The sequence below is a fragment of the Chiloscyllium punctatum genome, chromosome 26 (assembly GCF_047496795.1).
Source record: "Chiloscyllium punctatum isolate Juve2018m chromosome 26, sChiPun1.3, whole genome shotgun sequence".
NCBI classification, from domain to species: Eukaryota; Metazoa; Chordata; class Chondrichthyes; order Orectolobiformes; family Hemiscylliidae; genus Chiloscyllium; species Chiloscyllium punctatum.
In genome coordinates, this window is record NC_092764.1 from 31541259 (window position 1) to 31568883 (window position 27625).

The 27625-nt window shown below is 37.2% G+C and overlaps 1 protein-coding gene across 7 annotated transcripts in view; it reads right to left on the minus strand.

Annotated features, from left to right (window-relative positions):
* The window catches only part of ctu2 (cytosolic thiouridylase subunit 2 homolog (S. pombe)), a 31444-nt gene continuing 3819 nt past the window's right edge, over positions 1–27625 (minus strand). For 6 of the 7 annotated variants that reach the window (XM_072596051.1, XM_072596048.1, XM_072596047.1 and 3 more), the window contains exons 3-15: positions 25773–25851; positions 24776–24835; positions 23340–23400; positions 20839–20948; positions 20330–20697; positions 18767–18902; positions 17566–17697; positions 14623–14714; positions 12814–12914; positions 12325–12499; positions 9371–9434; positions 8597–8655; positions 1–454 (exon numbers count right to left, since the gene is read on the minus strand). In XM_072596051.1, coding sequence (XP_072452152.1) covers positions 382–454; positions 8597–8655; positions 9371–9434; positions 12325–12499; positions 12814–12914; positions 14623–14714; positions 17566–17697; positions 18767–18902; positions 20330–20697; positions 20839–20948; positions 23340–23400; positions 24776–24835; positions 25773–25851 — 1510 coding nt within the window. In that variant the 3' untranslated portion in view covers positions 1–381. Of the gene's footprint in view, positions 455–8592; positions 8656–9370; positions 9435–12324; positions 12500–12813; positions 12915–14622; positions 14715–17565; positions 17698–18766; positions 18903–20329; positions 20698–20838; positions 20949–23339; positions 23401–24775; positions 24836–25772; positions 25852–27625 lie in introns of those variants that run through there. The other variant, XM_072596049.1, reaches the window with a different exon arrangement.

Sequence of the window (27625 nt, forward strand, 5' to 3'; positions counted from 1 at the left end):
TGCAAGATCACTTTTGAATTTAATATTTCAACGAACTGGTATGTACAGACATTACACAAAGTTAAACCCAACCTTTAAAAGCAGCACCAAGTAAATAATACAAAACAACAGGATTATAAGTTGGCCTAAACCATCACAAGTTATAAAACACAGGCAAATCTATATTGGTGTAACCCCATGGGCAACTGAACAATAACAAGGAAGCCACAGGTGTTCAGTTATCTGAACTTCACCTTGTGCCAGAATGACAAGCTGGGTGAGCTACCAACTCATCATAAATCCATGGTTCATTCATTCCCAAGCTAAATGCATAATTATGTGTAGAATCTGAAAAACTGCAAATGTCTTTTTGATGTTTATGGTTAATTTCAGACAGACTTGTCAGGAGCTGGTAGTATCCACTTCTTCCTCGGGGGCCAACAGGAACTCCTGGATCTGTTCCCTCACTTGAGCTCTAAAATAAATCACATTTAATGGAAATGGTAATTCATATAATCTACTGCACCATGTGCTATGAGAGCTCCAAATTCAAATTGAGTTACGTATTTAAGTCAAATTACAGATTCACTATTTTGCATTCATGTAGGCAGGCACATTGTAATCTTGTAGATGACCACCAGTAAAGATAATGAATTGGCTGCAGATATTAATCCCTATTTTAACAACTATTAATTGGCATTCTAAAGTAAACTAAATCTCTCAACAATTAATTTCCTACACACATCTCCACGGGTGGGGGTTGATTCATGACTTTATCTCAGAGACACAGTCATACAGCATGGAAATAGATCCTTCGGTCCAACCAGTCAACGCCAAACATGTTCCCAAAATAAACTATTCCCACCTGCCTGTGCTTGGTCAATATCTCTCCAAATCTTTCCTATTCATGAACTTATCCAAATGTCTTTTAAACAGTGAAACTGTACCTGCATCCACCACTTTCTCTGGCAGTTCATTCCACAAGTGAACCACTGTGTGAAATTGTTGTCCCTCATTCTTTTTAAATCTTTCTCCTCTCACCTTGAAAATATGCCCCCTAGTTTTGAACTCCCCTACCCTAGGGAAAAGAACCTGGTCATTCATCTTATCTATGCTATCATGATTTTCTAAACCTCTATAAAGGATATCCTTCAACCTCCTACCCTCCAATGAAAAATGTCCCAGCCTTTTGGATCTCAAACCCCCCCCATTCCCAGCAACACCCTGATAAATCTTTTCTGAATTAAGCTTAATATTATCCTTCCTATAACAGGGCAACCAAAACTCCACACAATATTACAAAGAGACCTCATCAACATCCTGTACATGACAGCCCAACTTCGATACTCAAAGGTCTGAGCAATAACTGCCTTCTTAGCCAACCTAATTTCAAAAAATTGTGCACCTGAACCCCCTAGAATTCAACAACACTACCCAGGGCCCTAATACTAATAGAATAAGTCCTGTCCTTGCTTGTATTACAAAAATGTAACACCTCGTTTATCCAAATTAAACTTCATCACCACTCCTCAGCCCATTAACGAATGGATCAAGATCTCTCTGTAATCTTAGATAAGTTTCTTCAATGTCTAGTATACCGCCAATTTTGGTGTCATCTGCAAACTTGTCTCCTTTATTCTCATCTAAATCATTTACAAAAATGGTAAACAAACTGATCACAAGCCTCCAGTCAAAAATCAGCTCACTACCACCACCACCCATCTCCTATCATAAAGCCAATTTCATATCCAATTGGCAAGCTCACCCGGAATCCCATGTTATCTTACTAAACTAGTTAGACTACCATGCAGAACCTTGTCAAAGACTTCACAAATAAACAACATCTACCACCTACCCTCATCAATTTTTTTGGTTCCTTCATTTAAAAAACTCAATGAAGTTTGCAAGACACTATTGGCTGAGGGAAGGACAGGACTGGTTACTCAATGTTCCAGGTTTTAGATGTCATAGGAAGGATAGAAAGAGAAGAGGGGATGGTATTTTTGGTTAAGGAAAACATTACTACTGTTATTAGAGAATATATTTCTGAGGGGTCATCCAATGAAAATATATGGGTTGAAATTAGAAATAAGGAAGGGATGATCCCCTTGATGTTATTATATTATAGGCTCCACGAATAGTTAGAGGGAAATTAAGAATTAAAAATTAAGAAGCAAATATGCAGAGAGATCTCAAATATATATGTAAGAATAATAAGCTTGTAATAGTAAAGGATTTTAATTTTCCAAAATTGACTGAGACTAACATAGTGTTCAAGGTTTGGATGGTGAAGAATTTATTAAATTTGTTCAAGAAAATTTTCTTCAATACGCAAGTATTGAATACTTCCTTAACCAACAGCAGCCTTTTTTCAGTTGTTCTTCCACTGAGCAATTTTATGTAGCAATGTATTTCTGTTTGGCCCTGGGACAAAGCCACATTGCTGGATATTATCCCTTGACTTGGAAAGAACAAGGGCTTATAATAGGAGAGCTGATTTTGACTTCATCATGGGGAAAGAAAATTGATATCCTCTCAACATTATAGTTGTTTGCAGCAAAGGGTTTACAGTTTCAAGAGCAATAAATACAACTTAGAGAGGAACTTAAACTTCGCTAAAGAAAGACGCATTTTGTTGATTGGCAGATTGCAATAGGCAAGGGACTCATTATACCAAACCATGCTTACAAAACTTAAATGTGCTCCATTAATCAGACAGCACTTGTAAATAATCTGGAGTGTGCAAAGAATTTAAGGAATAAAATTAAGATGCAAGGTTCAATCAACTTAAGATTGCCAATCAGGCTGAGTGTGACACATTTGTGCATACAGGATGCTATATGTATTACACAGAACCTTGTTCTTTGCAAACAGAAAGAACATGTACACATTTCGCACCTACTTCAACAAAATAGGCAATAATCATTCTCCAGTTCATTTCACAGGGCAATGATTTGACCAGTCAGTCAATCTTCCTGGAGTAAATGCAAATAAAGCTTGGTAGTAAACAATCCGCTTTCATCTAATACACTTACCATGGTTAGGGGTTATATAGGTTAGAGCCATTTTTCAATAATTAATCATTTTGACCAGATTAAGCAATGAGAAATTAATTTATACTGTCATTCATTAACTACAATTAAGAATTCATGCATCACATGATGGACTCAGCTTATAACCTAACCTTATGTGGAACAGAGAATGCACTTATTTTTGTATCAGAGTAGCCTTTCCCATTGAATCAGCAAGGTAAACATCCTTTTACATTAAATTCTTATCAAATTCCTGACATTGTCAGAGGAAATTTGAAAAGATTTATTGTGGCTAGTTTTAATTCATGTTTTAGTTATACAGAAAAGTAATCACATTTTGCTAAATACATTATTTGAATTAGAATTAAGTTCTATAATAGCATGACTAGTATGTGACCACATTATCTTCTTCTGTCTTTACTTATTCAAAAACCTGTATCAACTGATGTACTCACTGATTGTTACTATGCACTTATTTATTACATACTGCTAAGTTTCAAATACTGCCTAATTTTTGATCTTCTGTCTTAGTTTTATATTATACAGTTTTAAGGTTTATGCAACTTTACTATTTATTAAACAAGATCATTCTTCCAAGTATCAAAGTTGCTAGTAAAAACACATTTCCCAGCAGATGGTCTCTCAAACAAATAGACATTGATGAAATGTTTGATTTAATGAAGAACTCTCAGCAATACATGAAGAGCTGAGAGCACTAATCATGAAGATATGAAAGCACATATACTGTCAGACCCCTTGCTGATTTTTTATATTAAATCTTATCAATTTTGATTTGGAGTTATGAACTAGGAATTGTGAGCTAGAAGTGATTTGTGGACTTTTGGGACAACTTGTGGCAAAAGGAAAAGAACAAACAAGCTAGGACTACAGGCTCATTGTATGCTCAGTCTTGAATAAAAGTATTCTAATAAACATTGATCCCAGGAAGTGCATTGTGTTTAAACAGATAGCAGAAGTTGATAATTAACATGGTCAGTACCTGGGAACTGATTCCAGCAAGTCTGGAAGAGACCCTATGTTCTAACAGATGGCAGGTCTTGAATGGTAATTGAGGCCTTGGGAAGAGACAATTAGTCAATTCTGGTTCTATTCGGATAGAAGTTCTTTTTAAAACTATGTTTCTTTGGAAGACAGTTTTGGCTGCTGTAAATGCTTGAAAGCTCCCTGCCTAACGTGATACACCAGCTTCCGGAAGCTCAAAGAGTAGAAAGCTGAGGTAGAACTATTGCTGTCTTTGCCTGGGTGAACTGAGGTGACCCTGTCCAATGTTTTATAAAAGCGATCAAGATGTCCACATTTCAGCACATTGTAAAAGCCTAATGAGTAATCTGACCAGTTTTAGTATTTTCTTTTATTCATCTCTTGTGCTTGGATGAAGACTGAAAACAAACGTTTTGGTTTAAAGCATAGACATTAATCAATTTACATTGCTGTTTGTTTTTTTCCTCTGCTAAGTTTATTGCGTATTTAATAAACTATTAAGTCTTTCATTTAAGATGCAAAACAGGTGTCTAGAAAGAATTACTCACAAAGTTTGGGATTGGTGATTTGAAAGTCTGATGAAAACCAGTAATTACTAGGAGTCTTCAACAATTTAATTGTACTGTGTTGCGAATAGAGGTAGAAAGGCTGATTTGGTTCAGCTGTCCCTCTGTGTCGTGACAATACTCATTAAGTCACGATAGGATGAAAGAAGGTACTGTAAAATATTCCATTAACTTAGTGAGAAAGCATAAAAATGACAGAAACAAACCATGGTAAGTGGATGGTTTAATGAATAATTGACCTCTTAGGAAACCAAATCAGGGAAACAGAATTGATGTCACTAAGATGCCTAAAATAAAACAAAGAACTGGAGATGGGAAAGATCTGGAACAAAGTCAGAAGTTGCTGGAGGAACATGGCAGGTCTCGCAGCATCTGTGACAAGAAAGATGTCATTGAGTCCAGTGACCCTTCTCCTAAACAGTTCCAAAGGGGGGGTTCCTGGGCTCAAAACATTAACGCTTTCTCTCCACAGGTGATGACAGACCTTATGTGCATCTCCAGCAATTTCTGTTCTGTTTCACTAAGATGAGTATTACTTTCTAACAATTAGGAATTGGGCATTTCGTCAGAGTAGGTATGAACTGTTCTAATAAATCAATTAGAATTCAGGATGCCTCTGATCATACACTGAGGGTAGTGGCTGGTAAGAGTTAACAAGCCCTAGCTTTTTAATGGTCAAGTGTTCAGAAAGATGACAGAAGGAGAACGTCAGTCAAGAGACAGCACCCAGTCAGCTGAAAGCTGAGAACTAGTTTTCTATTGTGAATTGACTTCTTTTATTAGGTATAATTTATTTATTTGCTTTGATAAATTTAATAAATTCTGTGAAATATACTTGTGCCTGAAAATGATCTTGCAACCAATCAAGACTAGTTAACCTTTAGATTAGCTGTTTCAACTCAAATCAATAAACATAATTGACATAGGCCTTACAGTGAAAGTTAAAGTAAACCCAAAGGATCTTACCAATCAGAATCCATTAGCCAATTAACTGGTACTCTTTTCTCATATTATAAAATGTTGTTACCCATCACATTGGTTTTCTTGCAAATGTCTTGTCGGGTGCAAGATGAAAACCTTCAACAAGTGTGTCTTTTTAATGTAATATTTAAGTTATATCCAACCAATGACTCATTTGAATTTTATTGAAAGAATTTCTTTTTATTATATATCAGATGCAAGCCTATTTCTTTCAGGTTTTGTGAATGAAAGCCCTTATGGAACAACTTACCAGGGAGGAGAGTGGCGAAAGACAAGAAGGTTTGAATTGGTTTTGTGATAAGGCAAAGTGTAATGAGGTGTCAAATGCTTCCACGTAAGTAGATTTATTAGATGTCAAGAGGGTAGAAACATTAACATTCCCTTTGTTTACTCTCTATTACTTTCAGACTATGGACCAATGTAATTACATCAACTCACTAATGTGATCTCCGCATTTCAGCATTCAATGCAGTTAATGCATGTAAAACAACACTCTAATCAAAGAACATGACATTGCTTGCTTACGTACATACAAAATGAAGCAAAGATCATGGCAGTGCTTCGTAAATTATTTTTCAGTTTGACCCCATTTTAACTTAACACTGCCTCCTCAATGGATTTGGAATGGCCTAACAAATGTTGGGAGTGCACATCTCATAAGCCAATATATAAATAAAAGTCTTGGCAATTAACATGACCGTACCAATAGCAGAATCAAAGCTGATAATGGGTAGCATGCAGATTGCTGAACTGTGATTCTTCTATTGAAAATCATTTATTAAATAATCTAGACTGTGCTAAGAGTTACACTGGAAACCAATTTAAGATCATCAGTGGGTATCGTAGTCTGACAAGCAGTCTAAAACTTACATAAGAGGACCCTCTTTTATGTAGACAAAAATAATTTGTACATACATTTCAACTTCATCATGAATAAAAATGGATCATGAAAATGGTCAATCTCTGCTGCATTTCCATTGCAATGCCCTGACCAACAGAGTTTACTTGCTTGGTCTGAGGACTAAGCTTGACAGTTAATTGTTCTTGCTGCATCTTCATTCCATTGATATTTCAAACAATCAACTCTCTCCTCTCATGATGTATAAATTGGTGTCCCTTTTTCAAGTTTGCTTGTTGCATTTTAGTCCCAATGAATGAAAGATGAAAAGCTACAACTTCTAATTTTCTTTCAGTATTATTTAAGCTCTTCTATGCTGGAATTGTTTTAAAATTAGAGGTCACCCTATATATAGAGGTTTCTAAATTCTTGGAAGAGCAGAGTCTGATTAGAACAAGTCAACATGGATTTAGTAAAGGGAGGTCATGCCTGACAAACCTGTTGGAATTTTTTGAAGAGGTAACAAGTAGGTTAGACCAGGGGAACCCAGTGGATGTGGTCTATCTGGACTTTCAAAAGGCCTTTGATAAGGTGCCACACGGGAGACTGCTGAGCAAGGTGAGGGCCCATGGTGTTCGAGGTGAGCTGCTGGGATGGATTGAGGATTGGCTATCTAACAGAAGGCAGAGAGTTGGGATAAAAGGTTCTTTTTCAGAATGGCAGCCGGTGACGAGCGGTGTCCCGCAGGGTTCGGTGCTGGGGCCACAGCTGTTCGCATTATATATTAATGATTTGGATGAGGGAACCGGGGGCATTCTAGCGAAGTTTGCCGATGATACAAAGTTAGGTAGACAGGCAGGTAGTACTGAGGAAGTGGGGAGGCTACAGAAGGATCTAGACAGGTTGGGAGAGTGGTCCAGGAAATGGCTGATGGAATTTAACGTGAGCAAGTGCGAGGTCTTGCACTTTGGCAAAAAGAATATAGGAATGGAATACTTTCTAAATGGTGAGAAACTTAATAAAGCCAAAGCACAAAGGGATCTGGGAGTGCTAGTCGAGGATTCTCTAAAGGTAAACATGCAGGTTGAGTCTGTGATTAAGAAAGCGAATGCAATGTTGTCTCTTATCTCAAGAGGGTTGGAATATAAAAGCAGAGATGTACTACTAAGACTTTATAAAGCTCTGGTTAGGCCCCATTTGGAGTACTGTGATCAGTTTTGGTCCCCACACCTCAGGAAGGACATACTGGCACTGGAACGTGTCCAGCGGAGATTCACACGGATGATCCCTGGAATGACAGGTCTAGCATATGAGGAACGGCTGAGGATACTGGGATTGTATTCGTTGGAGTTTAGAAGATTAAGGGGAGATCTAATAGAGACGTACAAAATAATACATGGCTTTGAAAAGGTGGATGCTAGAAAATTGTTTCTGTTAGGCGAGGAGACTAGGACCCGTGGACACAGCCTTAGAATTAGAGGGGGTCATTTCAGAACGGAAGTGCGGAGACATTTCTTCAGCCAGAGAGTGGTGGGCCTGTGGAATTCATTGCCACGGAGTGCAGTGGAAGCCGGGACTCTAAATGTCTTCAAGGCCGAGATTGATAGGTTCTTGTTGTCTAGAGGAATTAAGGGCTACGGGGAGAACGCTGGCAAGTGGAGCTGAAATGCGCATCAGCCATGATTGAATGGCGGAGTGGACTCGATGGGCCGAATGGCCTTACTTCCACTCCTATGTCTTATGGTCTTATGGTCTTATGACTGAAATGACAAGATTATGTTTTCTCAGAGTTGTGCATTTTAGAAGACAGTGAAAGCAGGGTTATTGAATACTCTTAGGCAGAGTTAGATTGATTCTTATTTGACAATGGCTATTGGACGTAGTTGTAATTATGGAATTCAGAACATAAACAGATCAGCTACAACCTTATTATAAAATGGAGAAGGCTCAAGGGATCAATTGGCCGACTTCTGTTTTTATTTCACATGTCCGTAAAGCAAATATATTGAAGGTTAATAAGAATAATATTACTACTAAAAAGGGCCATATAACTTTTTAGAAGACTACCTAAATTTTGATTGACTTACAAAATTTTGAATTCAATTAATAATGTATTAATTACATGTTATCTAAACTGGTTTGGAAATAACTGTTCCAACATATGCTTGAGCATCTTAATTCAGTGTATGTAAATTCACCTGCGTTTTCTGCGTTCTGCTTCAGAGAGGACATACTGAGGTAGTAGATCCAGCGATACCTGCAAAATTAACCATAAAACAAAACTGATCACCTTTTTATTTAGAGCATAAGTGGTTCGATGCAACGCAGACACTGAAGGTGTTGAGCCCTTCCAAACGAGAAGAAACATGAAACAATGTCCTTGCCACTTCAAAAATATAACAACTAAGTTACAGACGGAGACATCACTTTCCTAGCAACAACCCTTCCACTCCCCCCAGATTATTTTTATGCTTGCTTCTATAACTCTATGTAGTAAAGTCAGTGTTACAAGATTGCAGCTGATCACAATAAATATATGGCTCATTTTAAGATCTATGTTATTCAGTAAAAAGTAGTGGTTTTGTAACTACTGCTTGTCTAGTGGAGTTTCCACATCTCTGTTGATCTTACCTATTTAGCCAATGCTGCAGGCAATCAATATAGCAATAAGGTAAAAGTGTCAAGTACTTTGTCGACACAATGGACAATTGCTCTGTGCTACATATGGAGACAGTTATAAATGAATTGAGACTATGGCAACTGCATCTTTGAAAAACAAATTTATGTTGCAAGAAAAATTCCTTTTTTGGATACCAAACATCAGTCTACTGAAATTATATATTTGATTGTATATGCATCAGTTAAAAAGGACAATTTAGAGTTCAAGGTCTCTAATCTTAAGGAACAAGAAAGCATTGCTTGTAAAAATTATAGTAAAGAGAACAACATTTGGAGTTTACAATTTGACTCACCATATCTTTGACAGTCAGTCTACAACTGTAGCAGAGCATTGAAAGGAGATCTGTGGTTCTATTACTAGTGAAACAATAAAATTTAATTTAAGGGTTACTTAGGTCATCTAATACTTCATGAAATTTACAGACACAGCAAGAAGTTGAAAACTGACATCAAATGAAGAATCCTACAATTCAAAACACTCTACTCCTCCCTTGACAATGTATTCATCATAATAGTGATGTACAATATAATGCTAATTTTGTTACAGTTCATCTAAAATTCTAAACAAGGGCTGTGATTGTGGTGCAACTGTTAAAATGCAGATTGGATCAATCGCACTTACTGAGTTCTAATTTTTTTGTCATATTCATGCTTTGAAAATCAATGTAAACCAACAACAATGGTCATTTTGTGGTTATTGTCCACATCTAAGCAGCATTTACACAGTCCTGTTAACAAACTCTTTGTCCACCATTTTGGCCTAGGGGTGTAACCATCCAGGAAGAAAATAAATACTACTAACGGAAGATTTCAGTAACAATTCAAATGATTAGTTTTGAGTAAGTGAGAAAACAAAGGTTGGAATACACAAGTAGAACAGTTAGAGTCATAAGAGATGTACATGACGGAAACAGACCCTTCGGTCCAACTCGTCCATTCCGATCAGATATCCCAATCCAAACTAGTCCCATCTACCAGCACCCAGACTACATCCCTCCAAACCCTTCCTATTCATATACTCATCCAGATCCCTTTTAAATGTTGTAATTGTACCAGCGTCCAAAACTTCCTGTGGTAGCTCATTCTATACATGTACCACCTTCTGCATGAAAAAGTTGCCCTTTAGGTCTCTTTTATATCTTTTCCCTCTCACCCTGAACCTATGCCCTCTGGTTCTGGACCCCAGGGAAAAGACTTTGTCTATTTATCCTATCCATGACCCTCATGATTTTATAAACCTCTATAAGGTCACTCCTCAGCCTCCAACGCTCCAGGGAAAACAGCCCCAGCCTTTTCACCCTCTCCCTGTAGCTCAGATCCTCCAACCCTGACAAAATCATTGTAAATCTTTTCTGAACCCTTTCAAGTTTCACAACATCCTTCTGATAGGAAGGAGACCAGACTTGCATGCAATATTCCAGAATTAGCCCAACCAACATGACCTCCTAACTCCTGTACTCAATACTCTGATCAATAAAGGAAAGTATACCAAACACCTTCTTCACTATATCTACCTGTGACTCCACTTTCAAGGAGCTATGAACCTGCACTCCAAGGTCTCTTTGTTCAGCAACACTCCCTAGGACCTTACCATTAAGTATATAAGTCCCGCTAAGATTTGCTTTCCCAAAATGCAGCACTTCACATTTATCTAAATTAAACTCCATCTGTCACTTCTCAGCCCATTGGCCCATCTGATCAAGATCCCATTGTGCTACACCTCCAATTTTGGTGTAATCTGCAAACTTATGAACTATACCTCATGCTCACATCCAAGTAATTTATACAATGACGAAAAAGTAGTAGACCTAGTGCTGATCCTTGTGGCACTCCACTGGTCACAGGCCTACAGTCTGAAATACAACCCTCCACCAACATCCTGTGTCTTCTACCTTTCCACCAGTTCTGTATCCAAATGGCTAGTTTTCCCTGTATTCCATGAGATCTAACCTTGCTAACCAGTCTCCCATGGGGAACCTTGTCGAATGCCTTACTAAAGTCCATACAGATCACGTCTACTGGTCTGCTCTCACCAATCCTCTTTCTGTTACTTCTTCAAAACACTCAATCAAGTATTCCCAAACAAGATTTTTTTAAAGATCAACATGAACTCTATTAGCACTTATACCTGGTTGGGTTCTGCTACGATGTTGGTAGTTTAAATTATGATGGTAGAAAATCCTATGTGCCGACTTACAATATGTTTGTGGATGTCCTGTAATGTTGCTCATGGCAATTCAGAGGGTAAACTGTTTTGCAAGAACATCTTGCAAAAGATATAGGCTCATCTTAAATAGAATAAAATGTCCCAAGGTGGTCTTTAGGAAATAAACCAGCAAATGACAGCATCAACAAAAAGAATATTAAGCTAAAGAACATTAGGATAGATAGAAGAACATTTGGTAAAATTTCAAGCTTTGAATTTTTAGCTAAAGGCAGGACAACAAATAATGGATTCAGGATGAGCAAGAGACCAAAGAACACAATGTTCTTAAAGAGTTTTATTAAAGATAATAAAAAAAATTCAGACAATGAGGACAACTGGACACAAGGAAAAAAACATTTAAATTTAAGGCTTTGATGGACAAAGAGCTAAAATAGATTAGGAAGTAGTGGTCATGATTGAACAGGATTTGGCACAGGCAGCAGAGCAATGGATGAGCTCAAGTTTATGAAACATGTAAGATTGATAGAACGCTAGCCCGGACAACACTAGAAATGGTTACGGCTTGTGGTAGCAGGAGCAGTTCAGTAAATGGAACTAGACAGCTGTTATGAAAGTGATCTTGGTGACAAAGAGGAGAGGTAATTGGAAGCTAGGCTCAAATAGGACATGTGGATTGCAAAAAGTCCAGTTTTGTCCAGCTAGGGAACAGCTGAATCAGTGAATAGGGAACAGAGACTGTGGGAAGGACTGAAGAAAATAGCTTCAGTCTTCTCAATATCAAACAATGGAAACTTCTGCACATTCTGTACTGAACGGTTCTTATCTCCATTCCTGCTATTAAGATTTACATTTATTTTGATAAACTATAAAGATCTAAAGAAACTTAAGGTAAATTGCAGCGTGGTTTCATTAGCTATCATACTTGCACAGGAACAAAATTCAAGAAGCAAAAGTAAGAAAGACTTTCACACTGATTTGATCTTTTCACTTGATTGCTATAAGGTTCATAATTTGGCAAAAGTTATATATTGCTCTGCACCTTTTCTTCCCAAAGTTATTGAATTATTTGTAACAACCTACCTGTCTGTGGAGCAGAATGCTTCAGAGTGCGCACCACAGCATTTTCCTTTCTCTTCGACTCCATCATCACCACAGCAGGATGGTTCAGTAACCTCTTTAACAAGCATCTGGTCAGGATTCTGCTTCAGCGATAGCTTTTCTGATATTAGGGTAGCATGAAATGCTGAAGCTTTCTCTTGAGAAAATAACAAATTCAATGACTTTTAAATAGCTAATCATGAAACTTACACCACCACATAAGTGATATTTCCTAACCTACACAAGTAAATTCAACAATTCATCCACCTTGTGCATTCCTTAATTTTGAACTCATTTGCATGCGTTGGAAAATCACGAGAAACTTTCAACTCGAAAGAGGTCCAACCCTCTTTCCAGATTAGGAGAAAAGAATCAAATAAAGAAACATTTACCTCGTAATTGTTACAGTTAATATCTGTACAGAATCCACTGTCAGCATTCTATGACAGGTTATTAACATTGGTGTCATACCTACTTTAGTGTCCATAGCACAAAGACACAGCAGACATTTATCGATTTGCTCAGCACCACAGTTGAAGTCAGATGAAACTGTATTCAGCTTCTCACTGGTCCTAGAAAAAAAAATTGCTTTACTGAGATTATAAAAACTATTATGGCATATATACATCTTTCTTTGTTACCTATAATTTGACATGAATTAGTAATGAAGTATAAACTTCGCAAGGGAAACTCATACTTCAGCCATGTATTGGATTACCTTTTGAGCTCCCATTTAGCTATTGTATTTCTGTTCTTAAGCACATCATTAAATCTTTGACATCAATGAGGGCTAAAGTCATCCAAGCATAAAAAATTAAACTGGGTGGAATGTCCAGTCAACTCATCTTCATGCAATGGATAACTTCCAGCTGATGTTGGTACAGGCAGCTACAGAAGTAGGCACACTCCTAAAATGAAGCTGTTCCAGCATTGCTACAATTCTGGCAGCTTCTTAATATGGAAAATTGACCAGAGCTGATCTATCCAGAAAAAGCATGACAAATTCAAGCCATCCAATTAATGCACTATCTACCTAAACTCAATATTAACAAAGTGATGGAAAATGTAACTAACAGGTTATCATCAAGTACAAATACTGATCAATAACCTGCTCACCAATGCTCAGTTTGCATTCTGACAGCAACATTCACTCCAGACTTCATTGCAACCGTGGCTCCAAACAAAGACAGGTCAGGCAGCATCAGAGGAGCAGGACAGTCGACGTTTTGGGCATAAGGCCTTCATCAGGAATGAAGACAGGGAAGGTGGATGAGAAATAAATAGGGGGGGTGGGGGTGGGGGTGGGGGTAGGGGTAGGTGGAAAGGCAATAGGTAGATGCAGATGGGGGGTAATTGTGATAGGTCAGTGGGGAGAGTGGAGCAGATAGGTGGGAAGGAAGATGGACAGGTCAAGAGGAAGGTGCCGAGTTGGAGGGTTGGATCTGGAATGAGGTGGGGGTGGGATTGGAAACTAGTGAAGTCGATATTGATGCTGTGTGGTTGAAGTGTCCCAATGCGGAAGATGAGATATTCTTTCTCCAGTTGTTGGGTGACTTTGATTTGACAGTTGGGGTGGCTCAGGAGTTGCATCTCTTTGAGAGAGTGGAGTTGGCAGTGAAGTGGTTGGCAACAGGATAGTGGGATTGTTTGATGTGTGTCCCAAAGGTGTTCTCTGAAATTCTCTGAGTTGGCATCCTGTCTCCCTGATGCAGAGGAGACCACATCAAATGATGCAGTAGATGAGGTGTTTGGATGTGCAGGAAAATCTCTGCCAGATGTGAAAAGATCCTTTGGGGCCTTGGACAGATGAGCGGGGGGAGTTGTGGGCACTTATCATCATTCCTTCTTTATCATGGGATGAAAACTCTGGAATTCCCTCCTGAACAGTACTACTGTTGTACCTACATCACATGAACTGTAGCAGTGCGACTATCGCCTTAAAGGGAAATTAGGGATGCGATACAAATGTCAGCTTCACCAATGATGCCCACATCCCATTATCATATTTTAAATGATGCTGTGGGAGTGGGCTAAATCTTTCTGATACTGTGTTGCGAAACCTTAGAACAACAACAAAGAAGGAAAATCTTGGAATGAAAGGAACAAGGATAGCATACTTCACAGGTAAAAACTTAGTGTGATTTTTAACATACTTTTGAATTACCTATTTCCTTTTGTTCTACGTTTATATAATTTACTATATGGTCTCAGAAGTTTGGAAATACATTATAATTTACTATAGATATATTTATGCACATCAGAATGTAGCACAATTCTTACCTATAAACAGTGCTTACAGTGGATGGAAAATCACTTTGTAATTTGTTCACAAAACTCTCAGTCAGTCTATGGATGCTAGCTTTATCGTTGGCCTAGTAAAAAAATTGAGCAGATTTTGTTATGAGGATAAGACCTCAGAGAGAATAATCTTTTATTCAAACTCTTATTTTCCTATTAAACTCAACTGAACTATCCAGGCCATGATTCAAAATAATTCAAATGAAGATATAATGGCACAATTCTGAACAGCATGCTGGGACATGCTGAGTGTTTAATCAGTGCAGCATATGGACATTTGGGCTACAAAACAGATCTACTGTGTGCAAAAGCAAGAAAGCAATACTGAACTTCATTAAATATCTGGTTAGTTTAAAACTAGCTCATTGTGCTCAGTATTGAACACTATTCTTTGTGAAACCCGAGTATCCTTGAGACAATGGAAGGGAGATTTATCTGTATGGCTCCAGGATAGGGGATTAAAACCAAGAGGTTAGGTTGGTCTCTAGGACGCAAAGATGACTGAGGCAAGATTTCATACAAGATAATGTAAGATTTTGTAACAATTGGGCAAGACGATGAAAGGTTTAGATCAGAAGACAAGAAAAAAAAACTCTTCCTTTTATCTGCTCATACAAAGACTATTTGACACAAATTTGAGGTTTTGAAAAAGAAATGAAGCTTGTTGTAAAGAACTTGTTAAATGCAGAAAAGGCTGATCATCTATAACTGCTTCCTAAAAGGATAATCAAAAGCTAATGCAGAAAGCAGAAACAAGCAATTTCAAAAGGAAACCAAAAGCCACTTAGATGTAGTAAACTTGCAAAGCTACAGGCGTAGAGTGGGGAAATGTAACAGCATGAATGGCCTCCTTCTGTGTCATAATGATAATATATCAATTTTCAGTAAAACTATGAGCAAAGAAGGTTGGTATGCAGATATACGAAGGCAAATGGAATGTTGTCATTTATTAGGCAAAAGTAAGGACTGCAGATGCTGGAGATTAGAGTAAAATTAGAGTGGTGCTGGAAATGCACAGGAGGTCAGGCAGCATCCAAGGAACAGGAACAAGATTCCTGATGAAGGGCTCCTGCCCAAAACATACATTTTTCTGTTCCTCAGATGCTGCCTGACCTGCTGTAATTTCCAGCACCACTCTAATCTTGACTGTTGTCATTTATTACAAGGTGAACATAAAGTAGAAACAGGGAAGTTTTACTACAGTTAAAAGGTATTGCAGACTACATCTGCAATACTGTGTAGAATTTTAATCTCTTTGTTTAAGAAAGGATATGAAAACATGAGAAGCTGTTCAGAGAAAGTTCACTCGAACGACACCTGGGATGGAGGGATCATCTTCTGATGACAGATTGAATTGTGTGGACTATTGGAGTCAAGAGGAATTAAAAGTGATCTTATTGAAACTTACAGGATTCTGAGGATACTTGATATGCTAGATGCTGAAAGGACGTTTCTCCTTGTGGGGGAAGACTACAACTAGAGACACAATCTCAAAATAAGGGATTGCCAAAAGATTGAGGGTCTTTGAACTCTTCTTCAGAGAATGATGGAGGCAAGGACATTGAATACTGTCAAAACAATTTTTTGACTAATAAGAATTAAAAACATATGGAGAAGAGGCCACAATCAAATTGGCCATGATCTTATTAAAAAGCAGGCTGGCTCAAAGGGGCAAAATTACCAACTCTTGTTCTTTATTCACGTGCTCATAAATTAAAGGGTTTCAAATACTCAGTTTAAAACTTCCCATTAATCTGATAATAGACGATTCCTTCTTATGACTGAGCAAATATTCGAAAATTTCAGGTATCAAATAATTTGCTAACTTGTATGGCAGCAAGTACTACTTGAGATTGAGGTATTACTTGTTACGTCATGGGGTAAACCTTCCTGCTTAATTTAAACCAACAACACAGAAAAGATTTATCCCATGCAGAAATCTGAAAATTTGAGAAGGCAAGAACTATTTAAAGTAAAAATTAACAACTTTATTTCTTAAAGTATAACAGAGACTAATTAACTAACAACTATTTACAACTCCTTCCTCTATCATATCTTTTACTTTCCCTTCTATAATACTAGTTCAATAAAGTGCCAATTAAGATTTACTGAAGAATTCAAATTTGAAAACCAGCCAGCTATTGAATCCTCTCTTTATCTTCCTCTGTAGATCTGCCCTCCAAGTTGGCATTGATGCTTTTGTCTGTGCAAACTCCTTCTCTAGACAGGTACCTCACAGAGTTCTGCCTAGCAGCCTACATCTGTTGGTCTCTTGGTAGTTCTCTCTCAACTGTTCAAATTTTCCTGGTTTTATACACCCAACCATCAGATTGTGTCAATTACTTTTAATATTATCAATATACTAAATTCAAATTTGATTGGAGTTTGGTTTTTTTGTTAGGGTATAATTTAAACTGAGTGGCCGAATTCAAATTTGTGTCTGTCTCCAGGCTACACCAACTGCTGGACCAAAAGCTTACATTATATCTTATTCAGAACACTTAGTTCTGCTAGCTTTTAACTTTCTTAAAAGGTACAGTACACTCACATCTTCATAAAATATAGTATAAACAGTAATCATACCCCTCTGCTACTCTAACAAAGATGGCAACTCAATATTTCAAATAGATTTGTTAATAGAGTTAGCTCAGAGGGTGGGGTATTTAAACAGCAAAAATAAAGTGTATGTTGTTAATTAGATTAAGAAACTATTTGAAAATTGCTTGAATACGAACATATTCCCTTGTCCTTAATTGTACTTGGTATCTTAAACTTTATAGTTAAATTATTCTGAAATTTCTTCTCTTGGATATCACAAAAAACCTACAATACCCTTATACATGTATATTTTGTACATTTTGCTAAATTTTAAACAGATAAAACAAACAGGATATTGATTGTACTTAACGGCTACAATCAACTCACCTTTGTATCTAAAGCTGGAGTGAAAATATTTGGAACATCAAAAAGTTTATTGTAGAAAGCAATTTCTTTAGATGAGTATTCCCTCATTGGCCGTACTATCATAATATCTCCATATCGATTATCTGAGAATCCCTATGTTCAGAAGAGAATAATATTTGGAAACAATTTCTTACACAATAATTTAAAGGCTAAGATCCATGTGTCAGTAAATATTTTGCTTAAGTATCAGTTACCATATACTGCTAAATTAATATAATTTCAACAGAATGTTACGCTAGTACAATTTACCACACGGGTGCATTAGTTGCTTTCATAGGACTGCAGCTCGGAAAAGAAATGTAATCTCAAAGTTTTGTTGGGTAATGTGTGAGACACTCTCATTTATATCCTCAATTAATGAATTAGACATCCATGGATAAATGGCACGACTTTTCATGAGCACTTCTCAAATCAATATGTGAACTTGAGTCATTATCTATTTTTAAAGAATCTATTAATTATCAGGTTTATTTTTCACTCAGCACTTTCACAGCTGCTATATTACAACAAACAGCCCAGTAGCAGCAATGCAACAAAAACAATGTATCTGACATGCCAAGAAATAAAAGTAATCCACAGACTGAGTAGTGTCTGGACTACTTCAAGACATACATCAAATATAGATTTAAAATAACATTGGTCATATTAAAGAGTTTCCCTATAGAGTCATAAAGCACAGCATCAGACACATTAGTTCAACCAGTCCATGCCAAACATAATCCCAAACTCAACAAGTCCCACCCTCTGCTCCTGGCCCATATCCCTCTAAGCCTTTCCTATCCAAATGTCTACCAAAGCTGAAAAATGTGCTGCTGGAAAAGCGCAGCAGGTCAGGCAGCATCCAAGGAGCAGGAGAATCGACGTTTCGGGCATAAGCACTTCTTCAGGAATCTTTGGGCTTATGCCTGAAAAGTCAATTCTCCTGCCTGACCTGCTGCACTTTTCCAGTAACACACTTTTCAGCTCTGATCTCCAGCATCTGCAGTCCTCACTTTCTCCTAAATGTCTACCAAGTCATAGTTACCATTATAAATTCATAATATACAAGTTTTTCAACAGTGTTTTAAAATAAAACTTGGCATTGATTAATTAATCAAAATACTCATCTTTAAATACTTTAACTCATACTTTAACATAAATTACTGTTGGCTTTACTCCTTACTGTATCAATAGCAAGGGAGGCTCCACGTCCTAATGAAATATTAGTCAGAAGTTTTACTGCCAGTCGGGTACAGCTGTCTCCCATCATTATTTTTGTGTAACCTTTGATCCTTGCAGTATACAAAAGCAGGTGATGTCTGTTGAAAAAGTTTGTTTAAGAGATGTAAAATCTACAAAGACCAGAAAAAAACTACCTACATATAAAGTAGCTCGATCAAGATGAACCAATTTTAAAAGTATTCTTATGCAAATGTTGGACAGGAATAAGATACTGGAATAATGCTCACAGTACTGCACTTTAGTAACGGTACCGCTTGATTCTCAGCGCAGGCTGTACAAGCAAAGTAAACATTATAGTTAAACAGCACGGTGTGTATTGATTTTTATAGCCATTGAGCTTTAAATGTAAAACCAGAAAGAAACAGTTGAGTTCTATGTCACAAAAGGTTTCATATACTTTTTCCACACTATGGAAATTATTACACTTATGAAAGCATTTCATAGACCTCCTGACGCTTTGAAAGCTCTTTTTCTATTTTAGGTCACCTGTTAGGAATGATTGAACAAGATGCTAGAACGAGCAACTTAGGCCTTAAAAATGGATGTCTGAACAATTCTGTTCAAAAGTGCACTTGAAGAAAGACTGAGCCATGAATGGATTTAGCTGAGCAGTGATGTACAAATGACTACTTAATGTATTAGTGCTCAACTGTCCAAATTCTCAAAGGCTGGTCACTTTAGCAGCATATCAGAGATTCTACACGCATGCTACAAATCTTACAGAATGGTCACCAACTTTCAGAAAGAACGGTACAGAGTTAAAAATGGTTATACAAATGGTTATAGAAAGGGTACAGAGGACTGTTCCCAGGGTGTTACTATAAATGAGGAATTCAGCTCCAAGGATGAGTTAGAAAGGTTCTCCTGGGAACTGAGAAGGTTAAGAGGTGATCTGGCAGACAGAGAAAAAGTTAATCCCTCTGGCAGTGGGTCCATAATCCAAGATCACAAATTTGAAATCACTGGCAAAGATCTAAAAGATGAGACTGTTTCCTCAGTTATAAGGATCTGGAGCACTGTATCTGAAAAAATGGTGGAAGCTGTTTCCACAAATAACTTCGAAAGGAGTTGGTCAGGTATCTGAGGTCATGTAATTTCTATGGCTGGACAAAAAGCAGCAAAAAGAAACTAAGCATGATTGCTCTTTCAAACAACTATCAAACCAGCTAATTGGGCATTTTCTATGCTGTAAGTGTCTATAATTCTATGAAAATCAGAGACAAAACAGAAGTATCAAGTTGTCATTGAATAGAGACGAGCACTCATTTCAACTGATTTTATGAAGTATATTTTACTGCTCCTAAAAAATAAGACATCAGCCAATTATTACTGAAATTTTGATTGCAGATAGAGCATTATCCATCTTCAATGAAATAGGATAATAATGTCTGAAAGTCAATGCCAGTACAGATACCAATTTTGGCGATTACTGTTACAAATTATGACCCAATTTTAAAGGCATAATATTAGGTCTCTGAAGGAATATCAAAGATGTAGTTTTTACCGTAATGTTTGCAGCAACTCCTCTTTAGCGGTCAGTGTCTTTATTGAACTAAACAGTTCTTTTATTGCCTCAGTTTGTGTCAAGTTAAATGGCCACTTTCCACTGGTGGAAGCTTCTGTGAAGGTGTATCCAGTATTTTCTTTACCAAAAAGGTCACAAATATGGAGTTGAGCAAGTTTTGTTTGAACCTGTTCTTCTGTATCTGTGACATTCAACTGCTCCACAACTGTAGGTGTTTGTTCTATCTGAGTAAGTGTCTCTCGCTGCTTTTGTAGGAAACCATCCACTGCCTCTTTGTAATTCTCACCATAATGACTTGCTGGACTGGAAGAAACACTCTGCAGCATAGAATTAGGCAATTTGAATACCTATAGAACAAAGCAGTCAAGGTAAGAAATAAAAAAATTTACATAAATGACAAATTTCACTTGTGATTTTAAAAAACCTCAGGCTGTATTTCTGAAACTTCTGTGAAGTTTGAATTTTGAAGATACTTTGAAAACAAATACCTCCTCCAAATAGACTATATGGTAGGGGAATCCTGAACTCTGGAATATGGCTTCCAGCTGTGTTAAAGTTGCCCTTCTTTCTTCTAGACTCCTACCACACACCGCTCCCTCTGTAGGAGGAACATGAAGCAAGCATTAACAATTTTTCTTTTGTGACAGTATTGCCAATGAATACACATTCACAAACTTTGCTTTGCCTTGTTCATTTTCACGACTGCAACATTGCCTCTCAATTCACTACACAATTGCTCTTTGTAATGCAGATAATAGAGAACAAGACAAACATGAAAAGATTAGAGGATCACAAAAAAACCTGGGAAGCAAAACAAAACTACAAAGGTACATTTATCAAGAAATTTAAATAGTAAAGCGTTCTACAAACAATGGCTCAGATATTTCGATGAGGATCAGTAACGCCATTTCTGACCCTGATGGAGTTTACAGTTACCCTCTTACCTTTAAATGTTTTCTGTGCTGGAGATTCCTGGATGGAGGTATCCTATTATAACGTCCTGGAATCCACAAAATTAGCAGCACAGAAGATCTTGATAGAAACTTTCCTAGCCCTTTTGTAGCAGTGTTCCATGTTCTAACATTTAAATGACCAGCAGCATAACCAGTCATTTTGACATGTCCTGTAAAAGGGTAATCACACAAGGCAAGTGTGGGGTTATAGTGACAGTAGGGTTTTTTTGTGGGGGTGGTGGTAAAAGTGGCCAGGTGAATGACAAGAGGTAGGGAGCCAATGACTGCGACTCTAGGTGGGTTAGATCAGTTAAGGGTGCCACGTGGGTGAATGAATGCTTAAGGGGAATCTCGATAGGAAGATTGTGGAATCTGGTTTGGGATGAGGAAGTTTGTTCCAACAGGTGGGTATTAGGTTTGGGGCTGGGTTCAGTGTGTAGGGTACCAAGTGCAACATTTTAAAGGTTTTGACATGTCAAGGGTGAGTGTCTGTTTCAGCCTGTTTGATGGTGGGACTCTCAGGGTCAGGGATGGTGTAGTTGAGGGGCTCAATTTAATACTTACCCGGGGTTACATTTTGCTTTTAATCCTCTAATTCTTCCTGGGTAACTATCAACTTAACTAAGTCAGAAGCCTCCAAAGTTTCTGACCTTAAAGAGATTTATGTGAAGAGTTCCAGACACAGGCAAATTCCTGATCAGAATTTTAAATTTCCCAGGCAATTTCAATGGAGTCTGCTCAATGAGGGAATTTGCATGGCCTCAATACACAACTCCAGACGGCACTGCTCCAGTGACTCTCTGGTCATTGTAATATCTGAACCACAAAAAAAAGAACAGGACAACCATGCAATACACCAGATACACTTAAACATGACAACAAAACAATGGAAACGTTGAAGTTACTTTACCACAATACCAACCATGGAAACCAAAAACTTGAACAAGACATTTGAAGAAATCTAAAAGGATGTAAGCTCACACAATACACAAAAGGAAGAGATAGTCAACAAAATAGCAAAACTTAAAATATACCCCCCTAGATTGAACGGCATACTAAAATTAGAGATCATGGATAAGGATTGGATTGTCAGCAACAATCACTGCTGAGTTTGAAGAGCCTTCTGCTTGGAGGCTGGATATCCTGACTTGAGGGGTGCCAGAATCTGCAACCTCAGGCAACTAATTATCTGAGTCATGCAAAATAGTCTAACAGATCCTGGGAGAGGTGGACACCCCATGACTACTTCCATTGAGGAGCCTCTGCCTTCTCAATGTTAAATTACAGCTATGTAGCACTTCGGTTCTTCAGCCCTGGTCTAACTTTAGTCCTATTCTCTCTCTCTCTAATTTCATTAGAACATAAGAAATACAAACAGGATTAGGCCACTCAGATTTATGAATATGCTCTGAGAATCAGTAAGATGATGGATGATCTTATTGTGGTCTTAACTGCTACTTCCTTGCCAGACCTAAAAACCCTTGACTCTGCTTTCAATCAAAACAAAACTAACAAACAACCTTCAAAGACTTAGCCTCCATTGTGCTCTGTGGAAGAGAATTCCTAAGACACACAACTGTCTCAGAGAAGAAATTCCTCATCATTTCTGCTCATTCATCTGAATTTAACACTTTGGAACATTCTCTCCAATCTTGTACTGCTTTGCTAGCACTTCTTATTCCTTTAAAATGTTTATCTCTTTGTTCAAGTCTTTTAAGAACAACTCCATCTTTAGATCACCACAGTATAGAATTTTTTTTTAAAACTTTGATGGTTCTTTAATGTCTTATTATGTTTACTATGACTTTTTTGGTTTTGACATTAATCACACTAAATTCACAAGAAAACAATCCCCATCCTTCAATGTTCATTCTCTAACCCTACAAACTCAGACACTGTACTGAGTAACACAATCTTCATCAATAATTAGTGAACAATAGTTATATTGCATCCAGTTTCAACTGAAAAATGAAAACAAAGAGCTGAAACTACCCATATGTCCATTATTTAAAATGTCAACGTAGGCAATGATGTACCATCTATATGAACTATCCCAGGACAAAAACGTAACTTCTTTGGAGCCTCACGACTTAAACCCTAAAAAAGAGAAACAACAGTTTATTAGAATTTTCTGATAAAAAATTTTATTAATTATATAACTTAATTTAAAGCAAACTATGCAGTTTTTTTAAGAAATTGTACAAAGTTATGGTAATTTCATCTTCCTTTTATCAAAATTCTGAAGTAATAATGTACTACACACAATGACAATAGCTGGTTAACTTCATACGGAATCAAATTTCTGAATTAGCCAACTTTAGTTGCAATATTCTATTTGAATCCACAATCAAATCTTAACAGCACCAGCAGGAAATACAGTGCTGTGGCACCTGCTGCTCTACTTGATATACTTTAAAGACTTAGACAAAGCATACAAGGTACAACTTCAAAATCTGCAGATGACAAAACTTAGTATAGTGAATTGCGTGGAGATTATTGATAGAAGTCATGAGGACAAACAAGCCAGAAGAATGAGAAGACATATCTGACACAGGTAATACATTTTTTAGGAAAACCCAGGGAAGGCAATATAATTGTTTCAATTCTAAATGGGCTTCAAGAACAAAGAGGTCAGAGGTATTTGTGGTCAAATCATTGAAGATTGCAGGCAAGACTGAGAAAGCAGTTAAAACAGATTTATGGGATCCCAGGCTATACACATGGAAGCATTGAATCCAAAAGCAGGAATGTTATGGCAAAAATTCAGAAACACTAATTAAGCTTTAATTGGAGATTGTATTCAATTCTTAGCAATACACATATGTGAATGCTTCTTGAGGATCCAGAAAGGATTCAAGAAAATGGTTGCAGGGATGAGGGACTTAGAAACAACAATACTTAAAAGGTTATTTGATAGAGATGTTCAAAATAAAGTTGACTATATAAAGTAATGAACAAAGCAAAACTTCTCCCATTAATGATGTGACAAGAAACAGAACAGACAAATTTACAAAGTCCACAAGTGACATGAGAATTTTTTTTTCACAAAGTGGCTATGATTTAAAATGCACTGCACTGCCTGAGGAGGTGCTGAAGGCAGATTCAATCTTGGCTTTTAAAAGAGAATTAGATAAGCACCGAAACAGAAAATAGTTAAGAGTGCTATGGGGAAAAGTGCAAGAACTAAATTGTTCTAACAGAAGGCCAGCATGGGCTTGCTATTCCCAATAGGCATGTTCTGTGCTGCATCCATTTTATGATTTTAAAATGTAACAAATACTCTAAACTGACAGAAAAATGTTGAGATTACAAATCAATCAGTAACATTTACAATGCAGTGCATTCACAATTATGCATTTGACTGAAAGATACAGCACCCTAAACATTAAGAAATTGTTAATGATTTATCTGAGCTCATATAGACCACTGTTGAGAAAGGAAGTTAAGTTTGATATTACTTGTAATACAGTACCTCTTGAACCTGGCAAAGCATTGCACTAGATGTGGGACCACCTGATAACGCCAGTAAGACCTACATAAAAATGATCAAAACAATTAAGCACAGAAACATGCCAACTAAAAGTTCAGAAATTGCAGAGAAGTTTCAGGCAATCTAAATTTGAGTCAACAATTTCATGATTGGCAGATTCTAACATATTTTTCAGAAGAAAGTTGAAATAAACTGAATATAAACTTATGAAATAATTTCAAGTAACATCACAGACAGCAGTAGCAGAGAGATCCGGGTTCGATTCCAGCCTTGGCAACTGGAGTATGCATATTCACCATTGTCTGCGTGGGTTTCTTTTAGGCACTCTGGTTTCCTCCCACAGTCCAAAGATGTGTGGGTTAGGTTGATTGGCCATTCTAAAAATAAAGTGCCTCACAGTGCCCAAAAATGTGCAAGCTAGCTGGGTTGGCCATGGTAAAAACCCATGCAGAGTTAGGGGGATGGGGTTGGTAGGTGTAAGCAGGATGCTTTTCAAAGGGTCAGTGCAGACTTGATGGGCCAAACAGCCTCTTTCTGAATTGTAGGGATTCTATGATTTCTGGCACTGAAAGATACTATCCACCCCATTGCTTCTGTGTCCTTTTTTGCCAAAACAAATAAAACCGTATTGGTGATGTTTATTAATGCAGCTCCCCTGACAGCCATTACATTTCTAGATTATCTGAATTCTGATAAAAGGTCACAGAGCTGAAATGTTAACTTTTTCTCCCTCCATAAACGTGACCTAACTTTAATAATTCCAGCATTTTTAATTACCATTCAGTAACTCCTACTGAAAAGCTCAAGTTTGTGTAAAGCTTATACTGAAAAGAACCAAGTTCAACTTTAATAACCACTATTCTCAATTTAACAGCTAATAGAGTCCTCAAGCTAGGCTGTGTATTAAAATGTTTATGGTATTAAACCCAGAACAAGGGTATTTTCTTAAATAAAATGCAAATTTTAAAGCATTACCTACCTGTTCTCCTGGAAAAATTAAGCGAGTCTTCCCTAGCATGGCACGGAATTTGTGTACAAAATATTCTTTGAAGCAGGATCTGAGAGAGAAGATACAGATACAGAATCAATATTGGTGGTAAGCTGAAGCATTCTAGATATTCAACTACTTCTAATGCCATTAACAATTATAAATAAATTAAACAAAATGCGCAGTATAGAAATGGAAAATCTACTTGATTTTATTAATGCACAACATGGGTGTCATTGGTAAACCCAGCATTTAGCCAGAAACAGTTGAGAAGAGGTTTGTGAATTGCCTTCTTGAGTACTGACAACTGCTAGGCCATTTCAATTATTGGAGTCATATATAGGTCAAAGATGGCAGATTTCCTTCCCTAAAAGGATATGGTGAATCAGATGGAGTTTTTTTAATAATTAAACAGATACTATTAATGATATTAGTTTTTAAATCTGATTTCATTTAATAAATTAAAACCTCCAGCTGCCGTGGTGGGATTTAAACTGTATGCAAATTATTACTCTAGGTGTCTACATTGATAGTTCAGTAACATGGCCACTATGTTACACTACACTTTATTCAGGTCTACACTTTCACTAGGTATCCTCTCAAAATCTTTATAAATTTGAATTCCATAACTTTGTATTCCAGAGGAAGTCATAATTTATGAAACCTTTATTGAAAACTCTTGATATCCTTATGAATTTTCATTTTACCCTTTTCTTAGCTCCAATATACTTAATTCAATGTACAGAAGTGCACATTCTACTCAAAATTATGATCTAACTAATGACCTGTAACAACACAATTACCTTTTTAGAAAATTCAACATTTCGGCTTCTAAAACTCATCCATAAGACCTTGAGAAACCAAAACACAAGTAAGTCATATGTCCCTCAAGTTTTTTTCCTAAATGGCCAAACCATAATCCTAAAATTATGATGTCTAGTTCTAGGCTGCCCACATAATAATAAAGCCTCTTATTACGTATTATGTCAAGCCCTAAACATTTTTGTAGGTTTGGGACCTCCTTCTTCTTAATTCCAGAAAATAGAAGTCTAGTTCACTCACTCTCTTCTCATTAGATGTCCTCTCATCCCTGAAAATGTTGTTGCAAATCCTCAACAAAGTAAGGAAAACAACCTACGCATTCCAGATGTTGTTGCCAGGGTTGGAGAGTTTGAGCTATAAGGGAGAGGCTGAATAGATTGAGACTATTTTCCCTGGAGCATTGGAAGCTGAGGGGTGACCTTACAGAGATTCATAAAATCATGAGGGACATGAATAGCATAAACAGACAAGATCTTTTCCTCAGGTGAGGGAGGTCAAAACTAAAAGGCATAGGTTTAAGGTGAGAGGGGGAAAGATTTAAAAGGGACCTAAGAGGCCAGCTTTTCATGCAGAGGGTGATGCTTGTATGCAATGAGCTGCCACAGGAAGTGGTGGAGGCTGGTACAATGACAACATTTAAAAGACATCTGGATAGGTACATGAATAGGAAGGGTTTAGAGGGATATGGGCCAAATGCTGGCAAATGGGACTAGCTCAATTTAGGATATTTGGTCAGCACGGACGAGTTTGAACAAAAAGTCTGTTTCCATGCTGTACACCTCTATGACAGTATGTGTCACAAACTTTATCATTGCAGCAAGGTTTCCCTAATTTTATACTTGTAAAGACCGCATTTCTTTATTTTCCTGCATTTTTAATTATGAATTGGAAAAAGAATTCTTTTAAAAACCAAGGACTGCTGACAGATTACTGCATATTTTGAAAACAAGGAACCTAACACTCATTGTAAGCACCACTTACACAGCTGCTTACTCATATAGTAGTTGAATTGTAGTTTGCAA